Source organism: Neodiprion lecontei, chromosome 6, assembly GCF_021901455.1.
Source record: "Neodiprion lecontei isolate iyNeoLeco1 chromosome 6, iyNeoLeco1.1, whole genome shotgun sequence".
Lineage (NCBI taxonomy): Eukaryota > Metazoa > Arthropoda > Insecta > Hymenoptera > Diprionidae > Neodiprion > Neodiprion lecontei.
In genome coordinates this window covers 3415620-3427690 of record NC_060265.1, presented here as the reverse complement: position 1 = coordinate 3427690, position 12071 = coordinate 3415620, and the positions used below count along the sequence as shown (strand labels likewise).

Genomic DNA, 12071 nt, shown 5'->3' with positions numbered 1-12071 from the left:
TGGGAAATTTTATAAATAATTTGTTATACAATGAATCCAATCTTCAATGATTAATAAAATAACAACCAAACACTGCGACACGAACAATAAAGAATATACTAAAAGTTATAGCGTAATGGGGTGAAAACTGCAAGAACTTTAGCTTCTTCCCTAGTAAGCATCTAGGGATTTTGTTTCTCGAAGAATGGTATAAGATGCCCTGGTCTGATTTTCAACCAGTTTATGAACGCGCACGCGAGCCTGTAAAATGGTCTCCGTTAACCTGCGATGTTGATAGTAATGTTTGTAAGCTAAAATTTGTATAATTAATATTAAAATGGCTGGTAAAATATGGAATTCCGAGTTATGGAAATCATGGGATAAGCATGGAAAAAATGATTTGTAAGTGATTATCAAAATTGCGCCGCGCTCGCATTTGATTAATATTGAATTGATACCTACCTGCCTTCTCTGTGAAATGATGGTTGCAACCACCCAACTTATCTCTCCTGTTTCTCGCTCTTCTCAAGAGTTAATGTCAATTACCAACTGTTTGCAGCCTCAAGTTAATCAAGCAAAAATATAAGGAAGGGAACACAACAGGTATTAATGTATTTCAATATCCCATTTACAGCTGATCTCTACCACCTCACTTTGTCTTTGCGAATATCTTTTTAGCTTTACTTTGCTTTACTACCTCCAAACAAACTTATTCTTTAGCAGAGAACTTTTTTTGAATTTTGTTTTCAATTAACTGTCACATCATTTTGTAAATGTTTGAAGTTTTCAATTTGTACCGTGTGCAGCTGGCGGGTGTACTAAGTGCATGCTGATATGATAGATTCAGTCGCTAGACAAAGTCAGATTGTGCGCTTCCTTTTTCTGCATAATAAATTAAAATCAACCATTGTTTTTATGCTTTCAATAATTTCAGAATGGAGAAAGGGTTTATACCAATTGATATCAAATGGAATCCGAGGAAACGTAAAAAAGGATAGTGTAGTGTCGACACTTGGTGAACTTATGGTAAGGCAAATCAATCGTTTGCCCTTATAGCTCACATATCTCGAAACTATTGATGTTTTAATTCAAGTTTAAACACTTTATATTAAAAAGAAACTCATTACTGTGATCATTTAATGATTATGCAGTTGTTCAAATCATTGTTAAATTACATATTTTTTTTACAGAATATTGATGGTGCGATTCCATCAGCTGTTGTAGACATATTTACATTAATCGATGCTGAAGCGCATAATGAGGATAGAAACAATTTGTATTACATTGTCAAAGAATCGGAAAAGGTAATACTTGATTGCAAGCAACAAAAACGAATGTAGGTCATTTCCTTAGTGTGGCATACTAATCAGTATTTCTCTTTTTCAGTTTCTCACAGATAGAATCTTGAAAGAGCGTCTGGAAATTGATACTCTTCAAGATGTTGGGACGTTGAAGAATCGCAATTTTCAAACTAAGTTCATCAAAGTTAAAACCAAACTCTAGTACGTATGATTTTTTGATAAGAACATCATCTGTTACATCTCACTAGATTTAGTATACATAAATTTTGTTTTACCTCAAATTCTTACCACCTATCAACTGCTTGCAGTAATCTGTAATATCAATTTATTATTTCAGCTACAAACAGCGAAAATTCAATTTGTTTCGCGAAGAGAGCGAAGGATATTCTAAACTGATTGTTGAATTAAATCAAGAATATCAAGAAAATGAAGTTGCATCTACCTTGGAGATTGTCAAGTCTCTCATTGGTATGATATAGGCACTGAGTATTTGACTACTCTTAAGACATTGTTTCTTTTCCAAGATTTCGCAACGAAGAAAAAACTTGATAAACTTGAGATAAAACTTATTCGCTCCTACTACATGCCAAAGTGTGTGACGTTTAATTAATATATTGATATTAATTTCAGGTTACTTTAATCTTGACCCTAACAGAGTTCTTGATATTTTGCTGGAAACATTTGAAAATCGGCCAGATGACGACAGTTTATTTATTCCTCTCATTCGCTCTTACATGAGTGACCAGCAAGTACTTTGCGAAGTTCTAGGCTTTAAATATCGCTCTTCAACAGCAGCAACCCCATTTTCTTTACAGAAAGTTGCAGCATTGATGTTGCAACATCATGTAATCAAACTGGACGATATTTTACCCTGGCTTGTGCCAGACGACAAGGATATAATTAAGGATCATGAATTGGCAATGAAACAAGCTAAAGAATATGTTAGAAAGATGAGTGTCATATCCACTAAAGATAAGGAGGAAGTCCCTGAGGAAAAAGATGTCGTACAGGTTTGTATCATTTATCATACTAAATATCATATTGAACTTCTTTTGTATAATTTGGACTTTAGGTACAGGTGTCCAATAATAATTTATTTGGCAGGATAAGTACGTTACCAATCAAAAGTTTGGACTCTGTCAAGCATTATTAGAAGTCGGTGCATGGGACATAGCACAGAATTTATTTAAACGACTACCAGATCATTGCTTTACTGATCAACGACCAATCGCACTGGCACTTTGCAGAATGATTCAGTCAATCATCGAACCAGCCTACAGAAAGTGAGTTCAAAGCTTACAGAATGAATCTTTTTCCCAAAACTAAAGTCAATCAACTTGTGCATTGGCACTAAGATATTATTTCAAGGGTGACCCAGGACTATTGCTCCATAGGCTACCAATGTATTTTTCATTAAAATCTGCGATTGAGACGTTTTTACTTCTAATAGAAAATTTGTGTTTTGCGAATTACAGCTATTTGAAATTGGCTAATCCGGTAGTATTTTATGGCTCCGAACAGAGCTGGTGGATCGTAATTTGATCATTGTACTCTTGGTAACTGTCCTGAGCCATCAGCTGTCACCGAATACTAAATAATAAATATATATATAATAAATTCACGTCTAAAAAAATTCACGGCATATAATGTAACATACCATTGACAGTATAATTTTTATGCAGAATAACATTCAAGTATCGATTTCCAGATACTGCATCATATCACCAAAGTTACCTGGTAGAAAAGTGCCGCCAATGAAAAGCCCTCTAGCTCCACTGCCTTTTTATAAATTGGACGACATACACGATCGTTTACTGCCAATGCTGATGATACTTGGACCTAACTTACATCACGATGCAATTTTGATGTACAAAATTATGCGTCTGTGTCACGTTGCTATCAAGCAATGCGAATTGGACTCAAATAAGCAACCTATAAGCAAAGAAAACAATCTTTACTATGATGTGCTTACAATTTTGGATGTGGCACTACTGCCCTCTCTTTCGTTTATGGATTGCAACTGTTGCGTAGCTGAAGAGATTTGGAATATACTAAAATTTTACCCTTACCAAAGCCGGTACTGTCTTTACGCACGATGGAAAAATGATACACCTTTACAACATGCAGCGTTGCTTAGAAAAAGAGCAGATGCTCAAAAAAAGATTAAGTCAATAATGAAGCGCGTCAGTAAAGAGACCATAAAACCAGTAGGAAGATCTATTGGCAAGCTGACCCATTCTTCCCCTGGAGTTTTGTTTGATTATGTACTGATACAAATTCAATTGTACGACAACCTTATTGGTAGGTAACAGTAGATATTGTTTGCCAAACAATTCTGATCAAATTTTATTTTAGTAATAATATAATGTACAAAGATCTTTCAACGTCTTAATTAATAAAACTATTGAATCCTCCTTAGGGCCTGTGGTGGATTCCCTTAAATATTTGACAAACATCTCGTATGACATACTTGGCTATTGCCTGGTAGAAGCTTTAGCTGGAGCTGACAGGGACAGATTTAAGCATGACGGTACAAGCATTTCTCTCTGGTTACAGTCACTTGCTTCTTTCTGTGGAGCTATCTTTAAAAAATACAACATTGAGCTTACTGGACTTCTACAATATGTGGCCAATCAACTTAAGGCACAGAAAAGGTAGACTCTTTCATTTTGTGCATTTAGCAATACGCTGGATTGGAATTATTTTATTTTAAACTACATATTTTCATATGGCAATGTCAGTTGAGTCATATATTAGACATATTTTTCTGTTCTTACTTGCAGCTTAGATTTGTTAATTGTAAAGGAAATTGTGCAGAAAATGGCTGGTATAGAAGCCGCTGAAGAAATGACTCGTGAACAATTGGATGCAATGGCAGGCGGGGATCTCCTCAAAAATGAAGTAATTACATGCATGATTTAACTTACCCTAGCAGCTTGGTAAAAGTGAAACTAGTTATAACTTTGGACTGTGATCACATTTTTTTCAGGCTGGATACTTCAGTCAAGTTCGAAATACGAAAAAATCATCACAGCGTTTGAAAGATGCTCTGTCAGAACATGACTTGGCCGTAGCTCTTTGTCTACTCATGGCCCAACAAAAACACTGTGTTGTATACAGAGAAACCGACAAGTCTCACCTCAAGCTTGTAGGTCCGTATTCAAACAATTACTGTTTGACACATTTCAATGAAGTTTTCTTAAAGTTAAAAATAAATCATTCATTTATGCAACAGGTAAATTATATGACCAGTGTCAAGATACACTCGTTCAATTTGGCACATTTCTTGGATCAACCATGACTGTGGACGAATATGTAGAACGGCTACCGTCGATACACTCCATGCTTCAAGATAATCACATACATTCTGATGTCGCATTTTTTCTTGCACGACCAATGTTTGCTCATGCCATTAATGTAAGTTCTGCCACAAGTCAAGTTTTTTTTGTAAATTATTTATCTAATTCAGAATTTGTGGCTTCCAGATAAAGTACGATTCAATTAGGAAAGCTGATCCTAATTATAAAAAAATGTCAAGCGCATTGAAACAGGCAAAGTACGCTGAAGCAGCACAAGCTGTTATGGCTCCTGTTGCTCTTTCTGTCAGACCATTACACCCACTTAAAGTATGGGAAGATATTTCACCACAATTTTTAGTGACTTTCTGGTCACTTACAATGTATGATTTGTATGTTCCTGTTGAGAGCTATGAAAGAGAAATAAACAAGCTCAAACAGCTTGCTTTGCAGGCTGCTGATTCCAAAGATATGGTTAGTTACTTCAAAGTTAGCACTACAGATTTCTATGCTAGTTAAATTTGATACTTATTTTTTTGACCAATCGATTTTACTAGAACATGAGCAAGGGCAAAAAGGAACAAGAACGTTATACGACTTTGACTGAAAAACTGCAGGATGAGAAGAAAAAACAAGAAGAACACGTTGGGAAAGTTTTTGCCTATTTAAGGTGAATAAGATTCTATCCTTAAGAATTTCAATTCGCAATACTTTCTCTGATATGATTAACTTCACTAACCTTTGTTAATACTGGCAATGCTTTCAGGCAAGAAAAAGACTCATGGTTTTTGTCGAGGAGTGCTAAATCCGCTAAAAATGAAACTATTACACAATTTCTACAGTTATGTTTGTTTCCTCGGTGCACATTTACAACTGTTGACGCTATGTACTGTGCCAAATTTGTACACACTATTCACTCTCTGAAAACTGCGAATTTCTCTACACTTCTCTGCTATGATAGAGTAAGTAATGCACTAGCAATGTTCTATCACATTAGCAGTTGAATACTTTCAGATTTTGACCAAAAGCTTATGGTTCTAGCTCTTCTGTGATATCACTTACTCGGTAACATCATGTACAGAAAATGAAGCTAATCGATATGGTAGATTTTTATGCGCTATGTTGGAAACTGTGATGCGATGGCATTCCGAAGAAGCTCTTTTCGATAAGGTATAATAGAAAAATATTTCCTATTACATTATAAAACAGTTAACTTGGTTAATGTTTGGTTAAAATATATTATTCATTCAGGAATGTAGTAACTACCCTGGTTTTGTGACCAAATTTCGTGTCAGCAATCAGTTCTCAGAAGCAAATAACATGGTTGGATTTGAAAATTACAGACACGTCTGTCACAAGTGGCATTACAAAATAACAAAGGTATGGTTTCAAAATTTCAGACTAAGCAAGGGTATGTTGGGTCATGGGTCTAATGTTCATGAGCACATAATCATGTTCCTGAGTTGTGCAGTGCTAATGCTAATTATTTGTTCTCAGGCTATCGTTGTTTGCCTCGATTCAAAAGATTACGTGCAAATAAGAAATTCCTTGATAATACTTATCAAAATACTACCACATTTTCCCGTTCTGGCAAAACTCTCGCAAATACTTGAAAGAAAAGTTGAAAAAGTACGTGAAGAGGAGCGTGGTCAGCGCCAAGACTTGCATGTATTAGCAACATCCTACAGTGGACAATTGAAGGCAAAAACACCAAGTATGATCCGTGAATCAGATTTTCATCACGTTGGCGACAAGGTCAGTATTGTTTCTGCTCACTTGTGTGTGAAGTTGAAGTAATTTTGGTTACATACGTTTTGAGACCTTGAAACTCCTGCAATCCCTATCAATATAGTGAGTTAATTATATGGTTATTGATATTTGTATAGGCTGGAAAAAACCTTGAATCGTCTAATGACGATAGTGTGGAAAAAGTTAGTAATGGAGTTGCAATCAAAGAAGTTAATAATGGAGATACTCGTACAGAAAAAGATGGACAGGAATTACGTGAAAAACGCAGCATATCAGGGCAAACCCATCAGTAAGAAACATATTTTAATTAGGTAATGGAATGATATTCTGAAAAATGTGATTTTAACTTACACGTTTCTATTACCTTGAACAGTGACAGTACTGAAAAACTCCGTAAAAAAGAAGAAAGTAAAGATCTGATAGAAGGAAGGGAGAAGTCAATTAAAAAAGAAGAACCAAAATCAGATGATACGACTGATAAAAAGGAACGAAAATATTACAAGGTAATGTGCAGAGTTCTACTTTGTAAATTTATATGAACTATATGCTGTGTTGTAATGAAGCGAATATCAGAGCTTGTTATCAGAAGCTTTATAATCGTTGAATGCACTAATTTGAATATCATGTTTAAGGATGAACATTATTATGGTGGAGCTGTTGACAATTTGGATCGTGATCTTTCGAGTGTGTCTAATAGCAGCGGTAGTTCGGGTCCATCACAAGATGCACCTGAGAGAGGTACGTAAAATATATTACGTGTAAAAATATGGAATCTACGAACCTACAAAAGTATCGTGGAACACGTATGTATATTATTCTGTCCGATTGTTTGATTATCCTGTTACTTTATTTGTTTTAGATACTAAACGAAGGAAAGTTGAAAATGTTCCCAAAGTACGTTAATTACTATCATTTACTCCTTAACAACCATTGACATCTTGTCATTATCTACAGTATCTTATTCTTTGATTTTGGTGGTGCAGAATAAACAAGAGAATAGGAGAACAGAAGTAGCTGCTGAAAAGAAGGAACGTTCTGGGAAAACAAAAGTGCGAACAGACGAAGAGAAAGAACTTCGCAGAGAAAGGAAACTTGGTCGTAAAAGGGTATGCTGCTATCTCTGTTACTAATAAAATTTAGTGGTATGTGTATAGGTTCATTTATAAAACATTTGTATCTAATTTCAGGATCGAACAGAAGAGTCTATTGTACCTGCAGAACAAAAACGAAGGAAAGATGACGAAAGAGGTAACTGCATAATTCTTATAATATCAAGCACTTGACAGTTCATGCATCCTAGATTTAGAACTTTGTTCTGTCGTTTTAACAATTTCCCATTTGTACATCTTAGCTAAGTTTCGAAAGATTTATCTAATTGCAAGTTTAAACATTAAATTTGTTGATATATTTTTCTTTTATTTTTGTAAACAGTTCATTGAACTCATGTTACTTCAATGATTCATCATATTTATTGTTCATAGAAATTTTCAGGACGATTACGTATTTTAATCAGTAATGACCACACTATTTTGTATGAAATTAAACTCTGTTTCAGCAAAGGGAACTCATCAAAACGGTGATGTTCCAGAACACAGAGAAAAACATCATTATAATAAGGTCAGTCTATGGTTTGGATTAAGTAAGTATTCTGACTCTTGTTATTGGGCGGGGGGGTTTAGTAGTAGTAGTAGTGATTTTCCCTCATCTTTCGTCGTATGAGAATATATAAAGATTTCGGTTTACTGTAAATACCATTGTACCCCATTTTAACACTGTTATTTCAAGTTATTATTTCTGAATTTGTTTCAACTGTTACAAGGTGATGATTGGAATACAATTTTAATTTAATACTGTGACGTGTTAATTTGTGTTACTTTATCTAACATCAACTGCTTGGCCCCTCAGTTATTAAAGACGTCCGCATCAAGTATGTTGAAAAGACGAGTTGGAAGACAATAACAATGCCCACAAAGAATATATAGGTGATACTAACAAGTACACAAGTCATTTTCAATACATTTACCTACACCGAAAGCTCAGAACCAATATGATTTCAGGAAAAATCTCCATACACAAAGGAACGGGTTCACGAACGAGAAGGACGGGAAACACGCGACAAACAATATCCTTTTCTATCAGTATTAGTGAGTTGACAATAAAAAAGAGTTGAAAATAAAAAAATAAAAGTGGAATGAATAATAGAGCATAGTAATAAATCTGTTGCTGCTGAATCTGTTTATCGGAATAAAAATTATACCCGAAGACTAACGATAAGTTGGAGCACTGAAAGAAGACCGAAAAACACTCTTCGAAAATGAAATTACTGTACTATTCTTAACTGTATTCTATAATTCCTTAACTGATTATTACTAGGCGAAGTTCAGATCCAAAACGGAGGTGATGTAGATCAATGGAAGAAGTTTGACTTACATTTTATATCATATGTTTGAATGTTGTATGTAATTAAGATAGATTTCGGAAACAATAAAGAAGCATAGTGAATAATTTGTATATTACGCTTATATTCAATTTTATACAATAAACTAAATATTCCACACTTTACATATGCTTAATTTTGGTATTATTACTTATAGTTAAGTGAACATTATTCATCGCCTGCTTAGTTGTCTGTTATTATCTCGTTATATGCAATGTTTTTGTTGAAAAAATATGTAATATTAGTTATAAGAATCGAATTATTAATACAAAAGGAAATACTCAGGTAGATTTACATACTCAGTGAGTGACAAAAAATTATGAATACTATATTACACATTTAATTATTCATTCATTTATTATGGAGAAATAGTTATACAGCTCTGAAAATATTGATCTGCTCTTAAACTTTCTGCTTCTAGTCGCCTAAGTCGCATTTTTGCATCTTGCAAGATATCTTCAGTTGAACTACTTTCGCTGTACCCATTATTTGCATTCATGTTTTTGCTATTGGAAGCCCTTGATAATAGAGCCTCCTCTAATTGTCTGGACAATGTAACAACGCGTAACGTTAATTCTTCTATCCTTGATTGTTGTTCTCTAATAAGATTAGTTAATTCTTGCTTTTCTTCATTAAGCAGACGCACTTCTACATTTGACGCGCTAACGGAAATATCTGTTTGCACACACTCGTCTTTTTTTATCGTACTGAACATCGCAGATTGAGCAGGAATTTCATTTCGAACTTTAATTAATTCTTCCTGCAGTTTTTTCACGTCTCCTTCAAATGTTCTGTAACTAACTCGTTCTTTTTGTAACCTAAAAAATTCGCAAGGGTTAATGATATTACAATCAATAATGTTTGTACTTACTAATGCAAATACTCGAGTGACAAACCTATCAGCTTCTTCAGAAAGTAGCCTTTCTTTTACTGATAACTCCAGTTCTCTGCTTGCCAGATTTTGTTCATTTTTCAACTTTTCTCGTGCCAGACGATTTTCTTTTGAATCCACAAGTTGCATAAGGTTCTAAAATTGTTGAGTTATCAATTTACTTTTATGATGTAAGCAGTAATTAAGAGATCAATGCATGTGTAAGATCTAAACAAAATTTTACTCTGAACGAGCCAAATGGTAATATATAATTGACACAGTGTGATAAAATAAAATTACTATCAGATACAAAGAGTGACATTTCCATTGCATGTTTACATAAAAAATAAACTTAATGTACCTGTGCATGTTGAAGTTTTCCATTCAGTGAAGCTAATTGTCGTTCTATTGATAATGCCTGTTCCCTTAACTCGAATTCCTTGTTTTTTAACTGAGTACCAAAAAGTTCTTTCTGTTGGAACAATTTTTTCTTTGCATCTAACAGGGCAATTGTTTCAAAAGTCTCGGTTGGAACGATATGATCAGTTTGTGTTTGTTGGTTATTAGTATGTACTTTGTCCACATCATTTTTATCAAACAATGTATTGGAAAAATATAGAATTAAAGATTTAAGAATGCAGAAAATCAGAGGCGAGTCACCATCAGCGTAATGAGACAAAATATTTTGTCCATTAGGTTTCTCAGGGCTTATTCCCAGAGTTTGAAGTGCGTGATGAACATAGTCGTTTGGCAGCTTATTTTTCTTGCAGTCTTCAGTGCTCTGAGTGTATGCTTCTGCTTGTTGATGTAGGTTAATTAGGAGAGGTGTTTCACTTGCAAAGACCGATAACGTGTAAAAGTAATTATACTTTAGTAAATATTCAGCAATTAACATGTCGTAGACATATTGCTTTGCTGATCTGAAGTCTGTCTTTACTTCACGAGAAGATGCATTGTTTTTAAGAGCAATTACCAAGTTTTGTCTAAGATGTGTTCGAATACTTGATATGACTCCAGACTTTTCGAACCTAAAACAAAGGATAAATGATTAACGGGTATAAGCTTAGCTGGTGAGCTTACTTGTCAGATGCTTAAATGAACTGAAAATATAGATTAGAGACCAAAATTCTTATAGTATAAGAGAAAATCTTCGGTACCACGAATGTACTTCTGAGTAATTACTGTTACTCATGATGAATGTAATTTGTGATTCCCATTCCCAAAATAACAAATATATCTTTGATGTTTATTAAACTTCTGAGTAAACGATCATTCATCCTATACTATACAGTAGTAAACGCCCTTCAGGTTGACACTCACGGCCCGAATCATCGATGTAATGTCGTCGACAAAGAGTTTGTTGTCAGTTATAATTTACTCGTATCTATGGATACCAAGGCCGTTGACCTCCTCGCCCTGATCCACAGTCAACGCCATGGACGGCGCGACGGTTGTCGCCGCTCGGCAAAACAAACCAGAGGATTCAGCGCCTCGTGTGACTGGGAGAAGAACGGACAATTATCATTTGCTCCTAGAGAAAACCATAGCGTTGGCCGTCGTTTATTCTTGATTTTTGAAAGACAAAGTTTTGCTCTGTGAATGCGTTTGATGTACTCTTATTAAACTAAGTGTAACTCTTGATCCGGTGATCGCACCGTATTGGGACTGCGCCCAATCAATTCCTCTCGCAGAATTACGTCGGAATAGTGCATGAAAGAAGTTATTCCGGCACTTTTCAAAATCACGAAAATTTTCGCCAAAAATGCAAAGCCTTACTTTTTTTTCATTTTTGGAGCCGGAAATTTTCAGTCTCAGATTCGATTTAAGTGACCCTCTCCTGACTAATTCGACCCCCAGGAACTCGGAAAACGCAGCGAAAACAGCGTGGGATCGACAGGAGAGAAATGGCGAGCGAAAAAGCACCTGCTGAAAAATGTCGAAAATTCAGGTTCTGGTTTTTTGGCTGTAACTTCTGATGCGTTGATCGCAGCGTATTGGGACTGCGCCCAATCGATTTCTCTCGCAAAATTACATCCGATCAGTGCTACAATTAATTGATTCCAGCACTTTTGAAAATCGCGAAAATTTTCGCCAAAAACACAAAGGGGTTAGCCTTACTTTTTTTTTGGGCAAAAAACTTTTGGTCTCAGATTCGATTTAAACGACCCTTATCTGACCAATTGGACCCTCAGGAACTCAGAACTCGCAGCGAAAAGAGCGTAGGACCAACAGGAGAGAAATGGCGAGCGAAAAAGCACCTGCTGAAAAATGTCGAAAATTCAGGTTCTGGTTTTTTGGCTGTAACTTCTGATGCGTTGATCGCAGCGTATTGGGACTGCGCCCAATCGATTTCTCTCGCAAAATTACATCCGATCAGTGCTACAATTAATTGATTCCAGCACTTTTGAAAATCGCGAAAATTTTCGCCAAAAACACAA

General features: G+C 35.2%; 2 protein-coding genes across 5 annotated transcripts; one reads left to right on the top strand and one right to left on the bottom strand.

Moving 5' to 3' along the window:
• The first annotated feature begins 223 nt into the window (after positions 1–223).
• LOC107224555 (THO complex subunit 2) lies at positions 224–8836 on the top strand. Of its 4 annotated transcripts, XR_006904808.1 has the most exons (29): positions 224–381; positions 539–582; positions 914–1005; positions 1170–1283; positions 1366–1481; positions 1618–1748; positions 1911–2290; positions 2385–2563; positions 2989–3581; positions 3700–3934; positions 4064–4181; positions 4270–4432; positions 4516–4697; positions 4766–5050; positions 5134–5246; positions 5343–5538; positions 5618–5746; positions 5828–5956; positions 6074–6331; positions 6463–6614; positions 6699–6828; positions 6958–7063; positions 7185–7219; positions 7309–7431; positions 7513–7573; positions 7881–7942; positions 8231–8307; positions 8383–8447; positions 8696–8836. XR_006904808.1 is itself a non-coding variant. In XM_015664654.2 (28 exons), exons 1-28 carry the CDS (start codon positions 317–319, stop codon positions 8724–8726), a joined length of 4287 nt encoding a protein of 1428 aa, XP_015520140.2. In that variant the 5' UTR covers positions 224–316; the 3' UTR covers positions 8727–8836. The 4 variants fall into 4 exon arrangements, 3 of the variants coding, with proteins under 3 accessions (XP_015520140.2, XP_046598404.1, XP_046598405.1); XM_015664654.2 differs by lacking the exon at positions 8231–8307; XM_046742448.1 differs by lacking the exon at positions 8231–8307 and having other exon boundaries at positions 8677–8836.
• Positions 8837–9100: 264 nt separating this feature from the next.
• Positions 9101–11077, bottom strand: LOC107224551. Its single transcript, XM_015664651.2, has 4 exons — positions 10791–11077; positions 9995–10661; positions 9659–9789; positions 9101–9580 (listed from the first exon to the last, which is right to left on the bottom strand). Exons 1-4 carry the CDS (start codon positions 10823–10825, stop codon positions 9121–9123), a joined length of 1293 nt encoding a protein of 430 aa, XP_015520137.1. The 5' UTR covers positions 10826–11077; the 3' UTR covers positions 9101–9120.
• Between the last annotated feature and the right edge of the window lie 994 nt (positions 11078–12071).